The 19,559-nt window shown below is 39.8% G+C and overlaps 1 protein-coding gene across 1 annotated transcript in view; it reads left to right on the top strand.

The window, feature by feature from the left end:
• Positions 1-10,165, top strand: part of KCNK18 (potassium two pore domain channel subfamily K member 18) — a 33,174-nt gene extending 23,009 nt beyond the window's left edge. Inside the window, exons 2-3 of the mRNA XM_067466270.1 lie at positions 2,193-2,426; positions 9,345-10,165. Coding sequence (XP_067322371.1) covers positions 2,193-2,426; positions 9,345-10,150 — 1,040 coding nt within the window. The 3' untranslated portion in view covers positions 10,151-10,165. The remainder of the gene's footprint in view (positions 1-2,192; positions 2,427-9,344) is intronic.
• Positions 10,166-19,559: the final 9,394 nt, after the last annotated feature.

Here is a 19,559-nt window from a genome sequence, read left to right as displayed (position 1 = left end):
TTCCAGAAAATCTCCTAAATCTACAGGGCAGATTCCGAGGATCCATGAGGAAATTACATTGGGGAAAGAGAATAACCCCTCTCTGTTATACTGATGGTTCTGGCCTGCTCCAGTCTTTTACTATATGGTAGATTTAGGTACCCCCTTCTCAATCTTTACATAGGGCTTATTATATAGATCGGGAGTTCCCAACCTTTTTTTGACCAGGGACCACTTGACGAGGGACCACTATCCAACATTAGTACTCAAAGGGTCATGAATCAGTTTTCAGTCAACTTTAGATTCAATTCAGTTATTTGAAGTATTGATTCAGAAAATTGCATTAGATAGACCACATCAGTTCTAATTTCTGATACAGAACATATGCCATCCAGTGGTTGCCATCTGCTCACCCACAGAAAACTGTATTTAATAATCTAGAGCTGATGTGGTAGCAGTAATTTTTCATGGGTAGTCAGCCTCTCCTCATTGCTTCAGCACTATAAGAGGGTTTCACAAGACCAGCCACTCTCCTTGCTGTGTGGTTTCAAGGCAATGGCGTAGTAATGGTAAGGCCGTGTACCATATTTTCGATCTTGTGGACCACTGGTTGGGAACTATGATATAGAGGACAGAGAATCTTTTTATTATGAAAGTACACTGTCTTTGAAGGACTGTGCACCACATGCCTGGATTAAAGATAAAGAACCAACGATAGGAAGTTCAGGTCCTTGAAATGAGGAGCTAGTACATACATGGGTCATGGGCTCCCAGTTTTCTCCATCATGGTTAGGTGCACTATTTTTCTTTTCTTTTTTTTCAGCTGTAGAAATTGTTTTTAAGTACTGTTGGCCTTCCACATTTGTGAGATTAAGTTTTGTGGATTTCATGATTCACAGATTTGAATATTATTTATTTATTTATTTATTTATTTATTTATTTATTTATGGCATTTCTACCCCACCTTTCTCTACCTTGGAGGGGACTCAAGATGGCTTACAAGTAGGCAACCATACGAAACCATAGGATATGTATCATTAAAAATATATAGAGTTATAAAATACATCAAAATAGTTTTAAAACATATAAAACAATACATTAAGAGTTAATCACATGATCCACTAAACGTTGTCAGTGCACATCAATTCCATATCTTTCTATTTCTCAAGTTCTCCAAACCCTTGGTTGCAAAGCCAGGTTTTTACTTTCTTATGGAAGGTCAGGAGGGAGGGAGCCGATCTGATGTCACTGGGGAGGGACATCCCCACGCTAGTATGGTCACTCTAGGATTCTCTGGGTCCTCCAGGGCAATTTCATGGTCATTTGGATGGAAATTGAGCATAGAGTCACACTGGAGGACTTAGGGATTCCAAGAGAGGTCTTAGGCTAAAAAAGATGGGGGTTTTTTGGTTTGCATTTTTTTCCACTTTCATGGAGTCCTAAACGTCTAATGCCCATGAAAGCAGAGAGCTGTAGTACAGTCATGCATAACAATTTGTGTCTCTTTTATTCATTTTTAGTGATGCATTTTTTTTGCTTTTTTAGCAATGCACAAGTGGCCATTCCCTCCACAGGATTCTTTCTTTGTGCATGTAGCCAAGGTCCCAAAAAAAGCTAGCAAAGAAGCACATGAATGGAAGACAGTAAAACAGAATGGGGGTGTTGTTTCTGAAGCTCTGAGGAAATAGCCATTAAACCCTAAGATGACAAAGGCATAGTAGCTCCCGGGGGGGGGGGGGGGGGGATCAGATGCTACATCTTCATTCCCTTATTACATTGCGATCCATTAGGGTCACTCATTATCTGCACTCCGCCGTTCGTCTCCTCTTATTGGAACTCTTCTTTCTGTTGTTGCCAAAGTGCTGGGTACCAAAAGCTATAGTTATGGTCGAAAAACTGTCAAATATCAGGTGACTGACTACCAAGGCTGTGTGTAGCAGGCAGTCATCTCTATGCATTACAGCGTTAAGGGAATCAATAGCCATTCTGTATGCTATATTAGCATCTGACAGATCTACATTTTAAGTCATGATTGGTTGCAAGCTCTCTCCAGGTTCCTTTGGGTATTGTGAGAGGAATTCCTGTTATAAAATCAGGAGCACTTTCCCCAGTGAAGCAGAAACGCAGCATCCTTTCGTTCTGAAGGCAGAAGAGGAGTGCCGGACTCTTCCCCCACTCTGTTCTTGAAAGCTTTTTCTGGCTTTGTCAATTAGAAAGTTTTGAGAAGATGAAATCTGAACCGTGTCCTCCCCAGACACAGAAAAGGACTTGCAGCCAGGTATTTTGGACTGTCTTTCCTCATGCCTGCTTCCTCTGTGCTTTAGTTATCTATGCATTGCTGGGCGCCCTCATGTTTTCCCATGTGGAAGGCAACAGAGAGAGCAACGAAAGTGAGGCGTACAGGAGATTTATGCTGAGTCTTTGGAATCTCTCAAAGGATTTGTCAGGTATGTGTGCATAACATCAACAGAGAACTTGGAAAAATTAATTGCTTCAGAACAGATACCAGTCTTCTTTTCATTTTGAATGTCTGGGTATATTTGAGAACCTGGAATTGCCACCAGTGGCTATTGGTAGGGATTGGCTCTGGAATTTAGTCTGAACTTTAAGTGAGTTATTCAATGTGTTTATCCTCATGCTTCAGTTCTAAAAGCATTTGTTTGTCCTCTTCGAGTAATGTAATTTCTAAAGGACGTGCATTCCAAAACAGATTGCCTTTAGAATAAAAGATAGCACCGTATTTAAAATGACATGGGGGATTATATATGTTGGAGGAGGGGAAGAGAGTTAAGATACATTGTCATTTCAATTTATAGAACTTCCTTTGGTGTGTGTATGTGTTTTTTTCTTGGGTTTTTTTTTTGCCTTTACAATATGGCAGGCATGTAGCCGGGGGGAGGGGGGGGGCTTAAGGGGCGCGAGTAGGCCTTACTGGTACATTATTTAAACTGTTATGTTTATTCATAGCATGATCTGATCACCATGCTCAATATATCCCATATGCATGGGGCTATTGGGATAATGATACAAAAGGTTTGCTAGGGTAGATCCTCAGCCCTCCCCCCTTTGAATCAAACTCAGCACCCCCTGAATAAAAATACTGGCTACGGGCCTGCAATATGGGCATTGTTTCATCTACTTTTGAAAATAAAATAAAGGATTTAGGGGATTGGTTTTAAAGCTAGGGACCATCCTGGAATATGCAAAAAATACATTATGAAAGTAATTCCAAATACATTAATTGTATACTTCTCTCTATACTGAATAACTTCAGAGAACCCAAATATAAGAATTAGGGAGAAGAACTTTTGGATTTCAAGGAGTCGTTCCAAGTCAAAATTGAGTGTCAACACAATATTCTCATCTACTGGAATGTCCATAATTTTCTGCTATTCAGCATGATCTATCTCCCTTATCAATGAGTTATCACTTTGTCTCACATTCTTTTCAACAGAGAATGAGACCTCAAATGAGATATTTAAGAACAGAATGCATGAATTACTCAATGATATTGACTTCATATGGTTTTCCAATCCCAAAAAGAAGTGGTCCTTCCTTGGCTCTCTCTTTTTCTGTTGTACTGTCTTCACAACAGTAGGTAAGTATGATATTTAAAATTTCGTGTTGGGTTTACTCAGATATTTGATCTTATTGGTATATGAAAGAAAGAAAGAAAAACCTGAAGGGGATCCATGAGTCCTTCAAAATTAGCATACCCACCACCATTATCTAAAACACTGTTTCTTAAACTGTGGATCTTGACCTCAAATGGGTTCCTGTAAAAGAAAATAAAGGCCACAAAAATTTAGCAACAATAAAAGGTTTCTGAATGCCACCTAGTGAACATTTTAAACATTTACACAAATCTGTGAGAAACAGCATGAATTGCTTACAGTGTACTCTGCAGAAAATATTTTAGTTGTACTTCATAAAAAGTATTGCCTGTTTAGCAAGCTTAGAAAATGCTGATTTATTATTGTATATTGTATATCTATTTTATGTACCTGTATATCTGGGGTTGCAGAAAACATTCTCAGTCAGAAAGAAACATAAGGCTAAAATTCTAATAACATTGTATAGGAATAAGAGTGGGAAGCACTTCAAGAGAAGGGAGGAAACCCTGAAAATTAACCAAATCTGGCTACCAGTATTTAAAAACTCTAAAATCAGAATAGTAAATAAAAAACAGTACTCAGAAAACAGGGCAATTCCAGACAGGAAACCATCAGGGCCAGCTAACATCTCTTAACAAAGGATTCCCCCAGGCAGGAAGCAGCCAGGCTTTGAAGCTGAAAGGCCATTCAGTGCTAAAGAAGGTGGCCAACTGCAACATTCACACTTGCCTCCAACAAACAAGAGTTCTTTCTCCCACCCTGGACTTTCCACAGATATATAAACCTCATTTTCCCAATTTCAACAGACCTCACAACCTCTGAAGCTGCCTGCCATAGATGTGGGTGAAACATCAGGAGAGAATGCTTCTGGAAAATGTCCACACAGCCTGTAAAACTCACAGCAAGTGGGAATTCTGTGTTTAAATCATGTCTTGTCCTAATTCACAATTGAACATTCTTGCCATTATCCCAATGTGCATCTTCACAATTCACTGGCCAGATTTCTTAGCATCTCTGTTCCATAGCTAAGTATACATCGAGTTACATTAAGTTAAAAATGATAGGATTGCAACAGAAGTCTATTGAACTCATTTAGACTTTTATATCCATTAACTAGATGTATATATTGCTTTTCCACTAAAACACAGCTTAAGCCAATACACTTTAAAATAGAGATATTAAAAATGATAATTAAAACATGAAAAAACATTAGAGTAAAACATCGGTGAGCAATGCATCCATTAAAGAACAGCAATAAAAAATACATGAACTCCTTCTATCAAATTAAAACTTACTTTAGCAACAAGATTGCTTTTAAAAAACAAAACAAATGCCTTTGCGAATAAAAATGGCTTTGCTAGTCAGCGGAAGAACAAAAGCAGAGCCAACCTTGCCTTCCTTTGCAGCATGTTCTAGAGCAGCGTTTCTCAACCTGGGGGTCAGGACCACTGGGGGGGGGGGGGGGGTCGGGAGGGGTGTCAGAGGAGTCGCCAAAGACCATCAGAAAACACAGCATTTTCTGTTGGTCATGGGGGTTCTGTGTGGAAGTTTGGCCCAATTCTATTGTTGGTGGGATTCAGAATGTTCCTTGATTGTAGGTGAACTATGAATCCCAGCAACTACAACTCCCAAATGTCAACGTCTATTTTCCCCAAACTCCACCAGTGTTCATTTTTGGCATATTGAGTATTTGTGCCAAGTTTGGTCTAGATCCTTCATTGTTTGAATCCACAGTGCTCTCTGGATATAGGTGAACTACAATTCTAAAACTCAAGGTCAATGCCCACCAAACCCTTCCAGTATTGGGTTGTTGTACGTTTTTTCCATTGGTCATGGGAGTTCTGTGTGCCAAGTTTGGTTCAATTGCATCAGTAGCGGAGTTCAGAACACTCTTTGATTGTAGGTGAACTGTAAATCCCAGCAACTTAAACTCTCAAATGACAAAACCAATCCCCCCCCCCCAACCCCACCAGTATTCAGATTTGGGTGTATTGGGTATTTGTGCCAGTGAATGAAAATACATCCTGCATATTGGATATTTACATTACCATTCATAACAGTAGTAAAACTGCAGTTATAAAGTAGCAACAAAAATAATGTTTGGGGGTCACCACAACATGAGGAACTGTATTAAGGGGTCGTGGCGTTTACTTACTTACTTACTTTACTTACTTACTTACTTACTTACTTACTTAGGTGATCCCTCATTGTCCGAGTAGGTTAGTCTTCCAGGATCAGTGTTCTGGTGCGTCCGTAGGTGACTGTGGAGCCCTATTCTTGATCTGCATCTTCTCCCGCAGTGAGGCCATTGGTTTCCAGGTGGAAGGCGGTCCCAGTCGAGGTTGGCTTGACGTGCCTTCCTCTTGGCACGTTTCACTCTTTCACCCTCCATTTGCGCCTCTTCAAATTCTGCAGCACTGCTGGTCACAGCTGACCTCCAGCTGGAGCGCTCAAGGGCCAGGGCTTCCCAGTTTTCAGTGTCTATGGCAGTTTTTAAAGTTGGCTTTGAGCCAATCTTTAAATCTCTTTTCCTGTCCACCAACATTCCGTTTTCCGTTCTTGAGTTCTTGAGTTCGGAGTAGTGCACCTGCTTTGGGAGTCGGTGGTGGGCATCCGGACAACGTGGCCAGTCCAGCGGAGTTGATGGCGTAGGACCATTGCTTCAATGCTGGTGGTCTTTGCTTCTTCCAGCACGCTGATATTTGTACGCCTGTCTTCCCAGGAGATTTGCAAGATTTTCTGGCGGCAGTGCTGATGGAATCGTTCCAGGAGTTGCATGTGACGTCTGTAGACAGTCCAAGTTTTGCAGGCATATAGCAGGTTTGGGACGACAATAGCTTTATAAACAAGCACCTTGGTATCCCTACGGATGTCCCGGTCCTCAAACACTCTCTGCTTCATTCGGAAAAATGCTGCACTTGCAGAGCTGATTGTGGTCGAGGCATTAGGAAGATTGAGAACCACTGTTCTAGAGGATTGGTGCAGCTGTGAGAAGGCCTTCTTTTGAGTTCTTGCTAAAACTGACTCCAGTGCTAGTAGGATACAGAGAAAGGCTTCTTTCAATGCCTGAAAACCCGAGGAGGCTTGTATGAGAAAATATTGTATTAGCTAGTAATTCCTTAAATTTTAGTAGCAATTGTTTTGCAGAATGTTTGGGCAACACCATGTGGTCACAACATTTGTAAGGAATTTGCAGCCTGAAAATTCGATTTCCAGCAGTTAGAACTGTGCACTTTAAGGCCAGAATCCTATATCAGCTACACATTTAATGAGCAAATATAGATCATAGAAAGTGTTTTGCATTCACAATCACTAGTCAGTCATTGTTTTGAAATTATTGCCAAAATCTTAACTCCCATCTCATTCGAAACCTGCTTTACTGGACATCAGCTGTAAGGGGAAAAGCAGGTCCATTCTGTCAGTGATCGGAGTGTGCATTAATGATATTTCCACCAGGTTTGGGATGAGAGTCAAGTCAAGAGGGAAATAGTCTACACAGCTGGCTGAGATAGTACCTCATGCCATTATTCACTGAAAATGGATGGAGACATCTTTCATCTTCTTAATGTGGTGTTTCATCTTGTTGTGTTTAAAAACAAATTATATTATTTCTCAGAACCCATCACAAACTCTTATTTCTTTGTTTTTCTCCTGAAATCATCTGTTTTCTGAGGCCCCTTCCACACATTATCTGAATTGGATTATATGGCAGTATGGAGTCAGATAACCCGGTTCAACAAGGATATTGTGGTATTTTCTGCCTTGATATTCTGGGTTATATGGCTATGTGGAAGGGCCCTGATACTGTTTATCATAAACCAGATAATGAGAAGGACACTTTATGGTTTCACTTTGCAAAGGGATGTATTTTGAGAAGGACAAACCATGCCATTAATGGGAAAGGAAAAGCTTAATATCACAAGGAAGGACAAAGACAACTTGCTATATCTACCAGTATAATACAAGTTTTTTTTCAAATGTACACTTTTATTTATACCAATTGCAATTATTACTATTGAAATCATCACTTTTGGAAACAAAATGAGATAAGCACTTGTAATTCTTTGATCAAATTTAAGGCAGAACAATCGTATTAACTATTCCAGGGCTTTCTACAGATCACTTGTTGTTGTTCATTCGCTCAGTCATTTCTGACTCTTCGTGACTTCATGGACCAGTCCACGCCAGAGCTCCCTGTCAGCCATCACCACCCCCAGCTCCTTCAAGGTCAATCCAGTCATTTCAAGGATACCATCGATCCATCTTGCCCTTGGTCGGCCCCTCTTCCTTTTTCCTTCCATTTTCCCCAGCATCATTGTGTTCTCTGAGCTTTCCTTCCTTCCAAGATGTGGCCAAAGTACTTCATCTTCTACAGATTACTACCTCTAGTAAAAGGCAGCAAAAGTACAATTTCAAAATGTAAGAACAAGAAATTGCACAATGCAGGTAATTTTGACAGATCCCATCACATTTGTAAACTAACACCATCTCCCGTTTCTGAGCAAATCATGAACTCTCCCAAGAAGCCAAGATGACTAGACTGAGACTGCTGTACTTTGACCATAGCCCCTTCCACACAGCCATATAACCCAGAATATCAAGGCGAATAATCCACAATTCCTGCCTTGAACTGGATTATCTGTGTTCACACTGCCAGATAATCAAGTTCAATGAGGATTGTATATAGCTGTGTAGAAGGGGCCCTAATCATGAGGAGAGATGACTCACTGGAAAAAGCAATAATGCTTGTTAAGGTAGAAGGCACTTAGAAAATACCACTAAGACCACATTCCTGATGAATAGACCCAATCATGGAAGCTAAAGCCTTGTGTCTGCAGGACTTGAAGGATAGATTGTATAGAAGAGGAATTTGAGGAGAGAAGAAGAGGAAAGACTAAGGAACAGTTATTTATTTTATTTATTTATTTACAGTATTTATAGTCTGTCCTTCTCACTCCGCAAGGGACTCTGGCAGATTACAATGAACATATACAGGACAAACATTCAATGCCATTAGACATACAACATATATACACAGACACAGAGGCAATTTAACATTCCAGCTTTCTGGCTTCATGAGGTTATGCTCGATTCCGGCCACGGGGGGAGCTGTCGCTTCACCGTCCACTTGTGACACCAAGTCCTTGATGGAGCTCTTCCTCATTTTTACAAGCGTGGCTGGAAGATTTTATGGTATTGTAAATTAGTTAAATTAGCCTCCCCGCATAAAGCGGTACCTAAATTTACTACTTGACAGATGCAACTGTCTTTTAGGCTGCATAGCTCAACAGCAAGCTAGACTATTAATGGTCGGGAGCTCACTCCAATCCAGGCTGGCTTCGAACTCATGACCTCTCAGTCAGTAGTGATTTAATATAGCTGGCTACTAACTAGCTGCGCCACAGCCCAGTCCTAGATGAACATCAGATAAATTAAAGCAATCTACAAAAAGAGATCTTCCTAGCTTCTATTTCAAGAGCAAACAGTATCTTTCTCCAATGTTTTTCTCTACTCGATAAACAAGGAGCAATCTGGAATTACATATTTCATCAAAGTTACAAACTTTTATCCCAAAGCCATATCCCTCTAAATGTGATCTAGGATTAGAAGATGGACTAGTCAGTCATTGGTTTTGTCATATTTTGAGAAAGACAAGTGAAGAAATTACAGTCATAATTTATCAGCTATGGGAAAATGAGCAGTAACAGATCAAATAACACTTTATTTTTCTCTTATTTGGTTTATTTTCAGGTTATGGTCATACCTATCCTGTGACAAGACTTGGGAAATATTTGTGTATGCTGTATGCCTTATTTGGCATACCCCTGATGTTCTTGGTTCTCACTGATATGGGAGATATCCTTGCAGCTATACTATCTAGATCTTACAATAAAATGAGACAGCTACAGTCAAAATTGTTAAGCAGACTCTCTCGCGGACCTTACTGCAAAAAGAGGAGAGAGTCAAAACCATCATCACTGAGACAAAACAAAATAGTGCTTCACGAACCTTTAAATATTAAAGAAGTGCTACAAAGCAATTCTTCCTTTAAAACAAAGCCTGGACAAGATCAAAATGTTGAAATGTTTGAAAGACTTATTGCTAGGGAAAATGATTTTCTTGCACCGCCAAAACCTAACAAATTTGAACGGTGGAGTTCGTGTCCTGAACTAGACAAAAGGCCCATGATGAATCACATGGTTGGCAACATTGACAATATGGGGAAAGGAGTAGAAAAGCTGGATGTACCCTTTTTACTGATGACTTTTATTGTCTTTGCATACATTTCCTGTGCTGCTGCTATTCTTCCTCATTGGGAACATGACTTGAATTTTGAGGGTGCTTTTTATTTTTGCTTCATCACCTTAACCACCATTGGTTTTGGTGATGTCAAACTGCGGCATCCCAACTTTTTCTTGTTCCTCTCATTTTATATTGTGGTGGGCATGGAAATTGTGATCATCGCTTTCAAGCTGGGACAAGACAGACTTCTAAGTCTTTACAAAAAACTGGTTTCCTTCATTGGCCGGAAAAACATTCAACATGAAACAGTATGACAGATATCAATATAACCAAAAGGAGAAATGCCAATGCCAGTTTTGGAAGCATGTCCACAGACATCTGCAAGTTAAAATGGATGAAAGATCATACAGGAATAGACTGCTTCACGGGTAGTGAGAAGTGATTGTATACTGGTGGGATGACTCATTTATATGGCAGTCAAGTACAGAGGGTTTGCAAGGGTTTCCTCTCTTTGCAGGATCAAACAGATAGAATAACACTATGTATATCTACCAAAAACAAGCTCCATAGAGCTTGATGGAGCCAGTGGAGTCTGATGTCTCCTATGCCAGTGAAACAGTGAATCTGTTCTAGGTTTCCTTCTGAACTTTAAAGAAGCTACTTGTGTCACTAAATCTTGTGCCCAAAATAGTTAAGCACCTAACAAAGCATTTACACTGCAGAATGAATGCAGTCTGACACCACTTTAACTGCCATTGCTCAATGGTCTGGAATCTGTAGTTTGGTGAGGCATCAACACTCTTTGATTGAGAAGGCTAAAACACATATAAAACTAATGACTCCAGATAATTGGACCAAGACAGTTAAAGTGGTGTCAAGCTGCATTCATTCTAGAGTATAGATGCACTCTTAGAATGAGCATTTAAAATTCAGACTAAAACTCAGATCAGATTCACCAAAACAACTAGCACTGACTGGAACTTATTCAAATGCAAGTATGATAGAACTGCGGCCTATACATACTACTACTTACCTATACACAGTTACTTGGGATAAAGAACCAACTAAACACAGGAGGACTTCTGAGCAAGAAATATATAGTTTTGCACTATAGAATCATTATTTGACAATCTGCTCATGAATATGATAGCTTTATTTTAATTAATTAATTTAATTCATGTCTGTATGTTTAAGGTGATCCTTTGGCTTCGTCACAATTGGGAAATGACACCCACTAGCCAGAATAAGCAAGGGAGAGCAACCATAACACAAGAGCAGTGTTTCTCAACCTGGGGGTCGGGACCCTGGGTGGGTGGGTCGTGAGAGGGTTTCAGAGGGGTCGCCAAAGACCACCAGAAAACATATATTTTTTATCGTTTTAGGAACCCCTTTGTCAGAGAAGGCTAAAGCTCTCTCTGGCTGTCCTTCTCTTCCTTTTTGGAAAGAGAAGGCGAATTCTCTCACCAAAAGGCTTCCTCCTGTTGTGATTGGTTGGCCTCTCAGACAAGGGGAGGGCCGTTTCTGAGACTCCAAGTGGGGAGGGGAGAGCAGTCGTGCTTGGTGAATTGTTGGCGTGGTGCGCATGTGGGGGTCAGAGAGAGTATGCAAGGCTGGAGGGAGCATGGCATGCCTTCAAGGCATGGGAGTTCTATGTGGGAAGTTTGGCCCAATTCTATCATTGGTTCAGAATGCTCTTTGATTGTAAGTGAACTATAAATCCCAACAACTACAACTCCCAAATGTTAAGGTCTATTTTCCCCAAATTCCACCAGTGTTCACATTTCAACATATTGAATATTCGTGTCAGGTTTGGTCCAGATCCATCATTATTTGAATCCACAGTGCTCTCTGGATGTAGGCAAACTACAACTCCAAAATTCAAGGTCAATGCCCACCAAGCCCTTCCAGTATTTTCTGCTGGTCATGGGAGTTCTGTGTGCCAACTTTGGTTCAATTCCATCATTGGTGGAGTTCAGAATGCTCTTTGATTGTAGGTGAACTATAAATCCCAGCAACTGCAACTCCCAAATGATCAACTCAATCCCCACCCCCACCCCCACCCCACCAGTATTCAAATTTGGGCGTATCGGGTATTTGTGCCAAATTTGGTCCAGTGACTGAAAATACATCCTGCATATCAGATATTTACATTACGATTCATAACAGTAGTAAAATTACAGTTACGAAATTTCAATTAAAATAATGTTATGGTTGGGGTTCACCACAACATGAGGAACTGTATTAAGGGGTTGTGGCTATCTCATAGTGCTTCTGCATGGGATTTCCTGGGATTTCAGCTCTTGTACAACTACAAGCAGAGTCAGAGGTCAAGAAAAAAGAGGTTAAGAAAAAATAGGACCCTTCAGAAAGAGAAATGCAGAAATCCAGCAATGTCCTTTAATAAGTTATCATATGCTCCCCTATATGTTTTTACAGAAGTGTAGAGAGAGAGATGCCTTGCCTTCAATAAAACTTCTACAGAGGAAATTGGGTTTTTTTTTCCATGTCAGGAGCGACTTGAGAAACTGCAATTTGCTTCTGGTGTGAGAGAATGCGCTGTCTGCAAGAACATTTTCCAGGGGACGTCCGGGTGTTTTGATGTCTTACCATCCTTGTGGGAGGCTTCTCTTATGTCCCTGCATGGGTAGCTGGAGCTGATAGAGGGAGCTCATCCGCACTATCCCTTGATTTGAACCTCCCATCTGTTGGTCTTCAGTCCTGCCGGCACAAGGGTTTAAACCATAAGGAAATTGGTAAACAGAGAGAAAACCAAAGCATTGTGGTTCAGAAGATTCCGGACCATTGAATAATAATCCAAAGTTTCAAGAAGTTTGCATTAAAGGCAACAACGGTTTCTGTAATGTTTTCTATCACTAGTTAGAATGCTAATAATATACTGGAGAGTGGGGATGTGTCATTTTTCTTTCTATGTGTGGTTTGTATGAGTCTGAGAAAAAAGGACCCTAAAAGAAAGAGTAGCATATACTTCAGGTTTCTCTCATATTATTTCTGTTTCCCTTTTCATTTTAGATTAACTACCATTGATATAATAGTAGTTTGCACTCAACTAATCCAGCAAGAGGGAAGGAGAAAAGGGAGTGAAATCTTACACTTCTTAGTGGGCACAGGTAAATGCAAACTGCTCCAGTATCTCTTAGCTGCAGTTCATCATGTATGACTTGTTGCCATCTTCACCACCCTCAGGCGTTGCTTGGCCGCACATGTCTTGTTTTTCATCTGCTAAATGTTGGAGGGTATGCCAAGGTGAAAAGAACCCATCATTGGCCAGAGAAGCTGAGAATGTAGAAATGAAGAAATGGTGAGAAAATTTGAATGAATCATTCATATTTGTATCAGATTCTGGTTTGTTTCTATTTTCTTGCAAAGTGGCGTGACTTCACTGTTACTGTTACGCTGGAAATAGATGGGTTGCATGTATTTTTGTGCTACTAATAGCTTTTCTGTTATGTAGGGATGAGAAGTTAGCTGATCCTCACTCTTCCTTGAGCTGGTGAATTGGGACATGGCTGGGAGCCAAGCATTATTTCTCTTTCCAACTGCCGAATATTAAACAGATTAGAAACATACTTATGAAAGACAGTGAATGCATTCCTTATCAGCAATGCCATTTGAAGGTATACTATTTCATTGACTAGGAAGGATGGGTTAAAACACAATGAAACTCTAAACAAAAAGTGTGTTATTGCAATGGGTCTGGGGAGCCATTTTTTCCAGTTCTGGGGCATTATTGGGAGACATAGACAGCTGTCCCAAAAATATCCCCAGAAAAGTTCAGAAGTCCACTTCCTGTTTGATAGCACAGGTATTTTTAAATGTTAAACATTGAAAGAAATGTTGTAGCCTATTTAAAAAGTGAGAAGGTGCTCCTAAAGTCTTCTGGGGAAGGAATTTACTCTCCCTTTTGGGGGGTTGGAAAAAGAGCAGCAGAAAAAGACTAGAAAAAAAATCTCTGAGAGTTACACACAGCCCCAGGGCTCCACTTTGGGTACCATCGCCCTAAACCTCTAGGATTTCCCAAAAAATGAGAACGTATTATTCTAAAATGTACATATATATATAACTTGAAACTTTGCCCCCATTTTACTTTAAGAGGCCTCTGTTCTTTTGAGCCCCCAAAGTAGGGGCAGACAACTGCAGTCCAGGAGAATGTTTTCTTTCCCTGGGATTCTCAGAGCTACACCGAGTGCCAAATACCTTCCTTTAATAGTAGAGATGTGCAATTTGGCTAAAATACATGTATTTCATGGTCCATTTTCAGCTAACCCCTCATTCTGTTTACTAGAAAGTTACTCAAATTGGGAAGAGTTTTGTTGTTTTCATTTGGCAAAGATTCATCTCATTGGCTACAATGGAAAATGTTAAGGCTCAATCCTTGGCCATTTTAAGGCCTATCTGCATGAAACCTACCTCGGTTTTAGACCCCATTTAAAACTGAAAGTCTGCCAAGTTTAAGAATAATTCACCAAATTACTGAGTTTTTAGAATTATAAGTAAGTTTTTACCATAACATTTTTTAAAATACGACATACTGCAAGAGAGGATTCTGGGAATTGGCTGGTTGTGTACATTCTCAGCCAATCATAGCATGGACACAACCAGGCTTTTTATTGGCTGAGAAAAAAACTCTCGTCATGCTCCAAGATGACCTCAGAGACTTCAATTCCTGCTCCATGCAAGTGCTGCTGGGAAAGTGAGTTCCCAACAAGGCTCTCTCTGGAGGAGAAGCCTAGGGAACTTTTCCACTGGGGAGGAAGAAAAGACACTGCAGGATCCTCTCCAGGAGCCCCTGGCAGACCTCTGCTACAGATATTATGCAAATTTAACACCTTTTTTGACATTAGCAGATTTTATTTATTGTATCAAAAGCAGATCAAGGGTACAGCTGTAATGTATTTTTAAAAAACACAAAGTTTAAGAAGTTTAAGAACTTGGATTATACTAAATTTCCTTTGACCAGTAGATGGCCACTTGGGGTGCCTCTGATGTTGCTATAAGAAAGTCCTCCATTGTGCCTTCCAAGTTGACCAGTCTTCTGTGCACCCAGGAAGGAGTCTCTCATTTGGTATCAGCCATGGATTGAGGTTCTGGGTTTTGGTGTTCCTGCGAGTATCTCTGTAGATCTTAGAAAACTATGTCCAGTAGCAGATAAATCCAGTTCTCCTGAAATGGACCACCGAATATTACAAATCACTTTTGATCAAACTGATTCGGGCCCAAGCCTACTTAATAGTAACAATTTTTAGGCTAGCTTTGAAAAATAGCCTAAAATTGTAAAACAGTTAAGGGGTTCTGGAACCTATTTAAAAGCAGATGGTGTGTCAAGGTGGGTTAAGAGCTGCTGAAACATCTAGGGAGCCTGTTTTGTGCTCCAGAGTTTGCCCACTCCATCCTAAACTGCTCCTTATTTAGTTTGCATGTAGCTTAGGCACTGCAGATTTGAAACATATTTTAACCCTATCATACATGCAAACAAGCTGCATTCAAATTGTCTGCATTTAGGTATTCATTCACAATCATTTTAATTTTGTGCAACTAATTTGAGATAAAGATCCAAGCTATAACTGGTCAAGTAGAGAAAAGGGTGGCTGAGTATACAATGGTAATGTCTGCATGAAAATGAAATCAAAAGCGCTTTAAATTCTTATTACATTGTAACCGGTAATGGCTTGGCTAAAAGGGCGGATCCTTTGCCATTTACCTATTTCATTTAAATAGTGATATTGTGAAGAATGCATAAACAATATTTACTGAATACCTTGAATAGAGATAGGCCTTTCATCAAAGTTGATTACAATGGATGCTTACACTTGAATATTTGTGGAAGAGACTTTTTTTTACCTTGCAAGAATGCATGTAAACTACCAAAAAGAAAAAAAGATGATTATCACAGATTACAAGCACCAAACAAACAGACAAACAAACAAAAACTGTGCTTACATCCAAGTAACTTCCACCATCTGAAGTATTCCTGGTAAGCTTGCTACCCTGTTTTGAAACCTCCATGTCAACATTTCTGGCCGCCCATTTTTCAATGTGTTCAATTCAATTATACACTTTCCTCTTTTACTAGATGTATTGGAGTGAGTTCATGCTGGTGTGAGAAACGAGAAAGCATCTTTGCACATACCTAGCAGCTTACTAAAATTAATTATCTGCCTTTGAATGGCAATGATGATGGTAAATGGCTGTCTATTCTCTTCTGGGAAAACATACGCCTAAATAAGTGGGGTTTTTTAAACCTTTACTTACATCTTTTTCTTGTGAAGTGTAAGGGCAAGAGAACAGATGGAAGGATGTGTTTACTCTGCAAAACAAAGAGGGAGAAGCTATAACCTTTTGCATATTGTACATGAACTTGCAACTTCCGTAATCATGATCAGCTGCTAGGAATCATGTAAGAATGGGCTCGTATTATTAAAGACCGTACCTGTGTAATATTGTTTGCGCGGTTTAATCAACATTCTTATGTTGTACTTTTAAATCTTATTCCAGAGAGAAAGATGTTTTGTAATATGGATTATGACTTTCTATTTTTAGGATAGCTAATAGCATCAGTATCAATGCTTCTTTACTAACCATATTTTTAGTTTGCTTTTGAAATGGAAGAATAATATGCCTAATGCCATCCCCAAAAGTTTCGCTAGAAACCATACAGAAATATAAACGGGGCTAAAATTATTCCTCATATTATCTATATTTAAGGAGTCTCTCATCCATAATCACGTTGGCCTAAATTCATGTGCTGTGTAATCAGAGGTGGCCCTAGGTAATGTTCAACAGTAAATAAACAGTATTTTGCCCCCCCCCCCCCCCCAACCAACCACTGATATATATTTTCTGCTTGTCGTGGGAGTTCTGTGTGCCATATTTGGTTCAATTCCATCACTGGTGGAGTTCAGAATGCTCTTTGATTGTAGGTGAACTATACATCCCAGTAACTACAACTCGCATATGTCAAGGTCTATTTTCCCCCAAGAGTGCCTCAAGAGCGCCCCTAGGCAAAATCAACTATACTACAAATTCTTACTTTGCGTAATGGGTTGAGCTGTCCCTTTGTGTAATCCAATTAAATAAATGGGATTTCCTATGTATTGACCTGTAATTTAGCAATTTATTTCTGATTAGTAAAAGTTGAGTATCCCTTATCCAAAATACTTGATACCAGAAGTGTTTTGGATTTGAGAATGCTTTTTTGTCTTTTAAAATGTTTACATATACATCCTGGAGATAGGACCCAAATCTAAACATTAAGTTTGGTTTGTTTCATATAGGCCTTATACACACATTTTGAACAATGTTGTGCATGAAAAATTGAAGTTTCAGAAAACAAAGGTGTCACTATCTCAGCCACCCATGAATTTGGAATAATTTGGATTTCCAGATAGTCAACCTGTGTAGTTATCCCATTTTTTCTAACTCTTTCTGTTTGGACATGTCATTCTCTTCCTCTTCCTCCTCTTTTTAAAAAATATATGTCAGCGCCCAAACACGAATCAAGGAACATGAAAGGCACTGCAGGCTACTTCAACCAGAGAAATCAGCCATAGCAGAGCAGCTGAAGCACCAACCTAGACACAGCATATTATTTGAGAACACAGAAATGCTGGACCATTCTCACAACCACCATGTCAGACTACACAGAGAAGCCATTGAAATACACAAGCATGTGGACAATTTCAACAGAAAGGAGGAAACTATGAAAATGAACAAAATCTGGCTACCAGTATTAAAAAAACTCTAAAATTACTACAGCACAACAACAGAGAGGAAACAAACAAGGACATCTAATCACCTCTTAACAAAAGTTTGCTCAAGGCACTGTCAGGCCATTATATGCTAATCAAGGTGGTCAGTTGAAACATTCACACCTAGCTCCAGCAGACAAGAGTCCTTTGTCCCACCCTTGTCATTCCACAGATATATAAACCCTTTTTCCTAGTTCCAACAGACCTCACTGCCTCTGAGGATGCTTGCCATAGATGCAGGCGAAACATCAGGAAAGAATGCCTCTAGACCAGTGGTTCTCAACCTGGGGTCCCCAGATGTGTTTGGCCTACAACTCCCAGAAATCCCAGCCAGTTTACCAATTGTTAGGATTTCTGGGAGTTGAAGGCCAAAAACATCTGGGGACCCCAGGTTGAGAACCACTGCTCTAGACCATGGCCATATAGCCCGAAAAAACCTACAACAACCCAGTTATATGTCATGTTGATATTAGCTGATAGCAGAATCGCAAAGGATTACACAATATCTTTCTCTGTTTGCTGATCCTTATGTAGTCATGTCATGTAGAGGGGGAACACATAAATACTGTCCCCTTTTCCCACTGATTTCCCAGGCAGCCATGGTGGTGCAATGGGTTAAATCCTTGCGCAGGCTAAACTACTGATCTGAAGGTCGGCAGTTCAAATCTGCGAGACAGAGTGAGCTCCCATCTGTCAGCTGCAGCTTCTCATGCAGGGACATGAGAGAAGCCTCCCACAGGATGGTAAAAACATCTGGGCATCCCTGGGCAACATTCCCTCAAATGGCTGGTTCTCTCACACCAGAAGTGACTTGCAGTTCCTCAAGTCACTTCTGACATGAAAAAAAACTGTTTTCCCATGTATCTAAACACAGAGCAATTTTCCAAAGAGGAGAGCTGAAACCATGATCTTTCCATTGTGTTTATTCCGGCTTTTAAAAACGGTAACATTTCTTTGTCAGACTCTTAGCATTTTGATTAAAAGCTATGACTGCAATTCAACTGATGGAAGATCTTTTTGTTAAAGTTCAATCCATGCAAAACCTAAGTGGCTTATTTCCAGGTAAAAATGCCTAATACATTACTGAATACAAGTTGATATGCATAATTTAGTATTATGTTATGTACTGTTGCCTTTCATGCACCATTCTATAGTTTCAACTTGTACCTCTTTGTCTGTCATCTGTCCATCCACCCATAAATGCACACACTCATTATAAGCGCCTGCACTCCAGAATTCAGCACTATACAACTATATAAAATAGATTTTATATCAGTTCTTACCATTTGTAAAATAATTGCAAGCGATTGGGAAAATAGTTCCCAAGGAAAATAATAATAATAATAATAATAATAATAATAATAATAATAATACTTTATTTGTGTTCCTCCCTAGCTCCCCAAGGGGACCCAGGATGGATTCCAGCATAACAATGGCAAACATTCAATGCCTACATAAAACACATAAAATTCCAGAAAAACTCCACATATAAAACCCAACATCAAATTAAGACCTAACATCCATAAATTAAACCTGACATCAATAAATTAAACTACACGTAACCAGACAAAATTCTATAATAACATAAATATAAACAAAACATCCACATTAGTGTACAACAGCCAGCAAGAGTTCACAAAAGAATATGGGTTGGTTATATAGTCAAATGAGGTCATTGGGCTGGTGTGGACCAGGAAAGCCCAAATAGGAATAGTTCTCAACCAGAGGCCCAGGAGGGATCTCTCGACCATCTAATCCTCCTCCTCTCCATATGCTAGTGAGCAAAAGTAGGTCTTCAGTTGTTTTTTAAAGGAGAGGAGGAAAAGTAATGGTGGCTTCAGCTTTTAGACAATGTATTAGTAGTATGTTAATGCCAAGTCATGCAATGTAACCTAGTTGTTAAACATGAAGTAAATCATACTCAACAACTGAGTGGCCTGCAATGCTTATGCAAAAG

The sequence above is a fragment of the Anolis sagrei genome, chromosome 3 (genome assembly GCF_037176765.1).
Source record: "Anolis sagrei isolate rAnoSag1 chromosome 3, rAnoSag1.mat, whole genome shotgun sequence".
Classification (NCBI taxonomy): Eukaryota; Metazoa; Chordata; class Lepidosauria; order Squamata; family Dactyloidae; genus Anolis; species Anolis sagrei.
The sequence above is the reverse complement of the archived record's forward strand: the minus strand, read 5'-3'. Positions and strand labels throughout refer to the sequence as shown.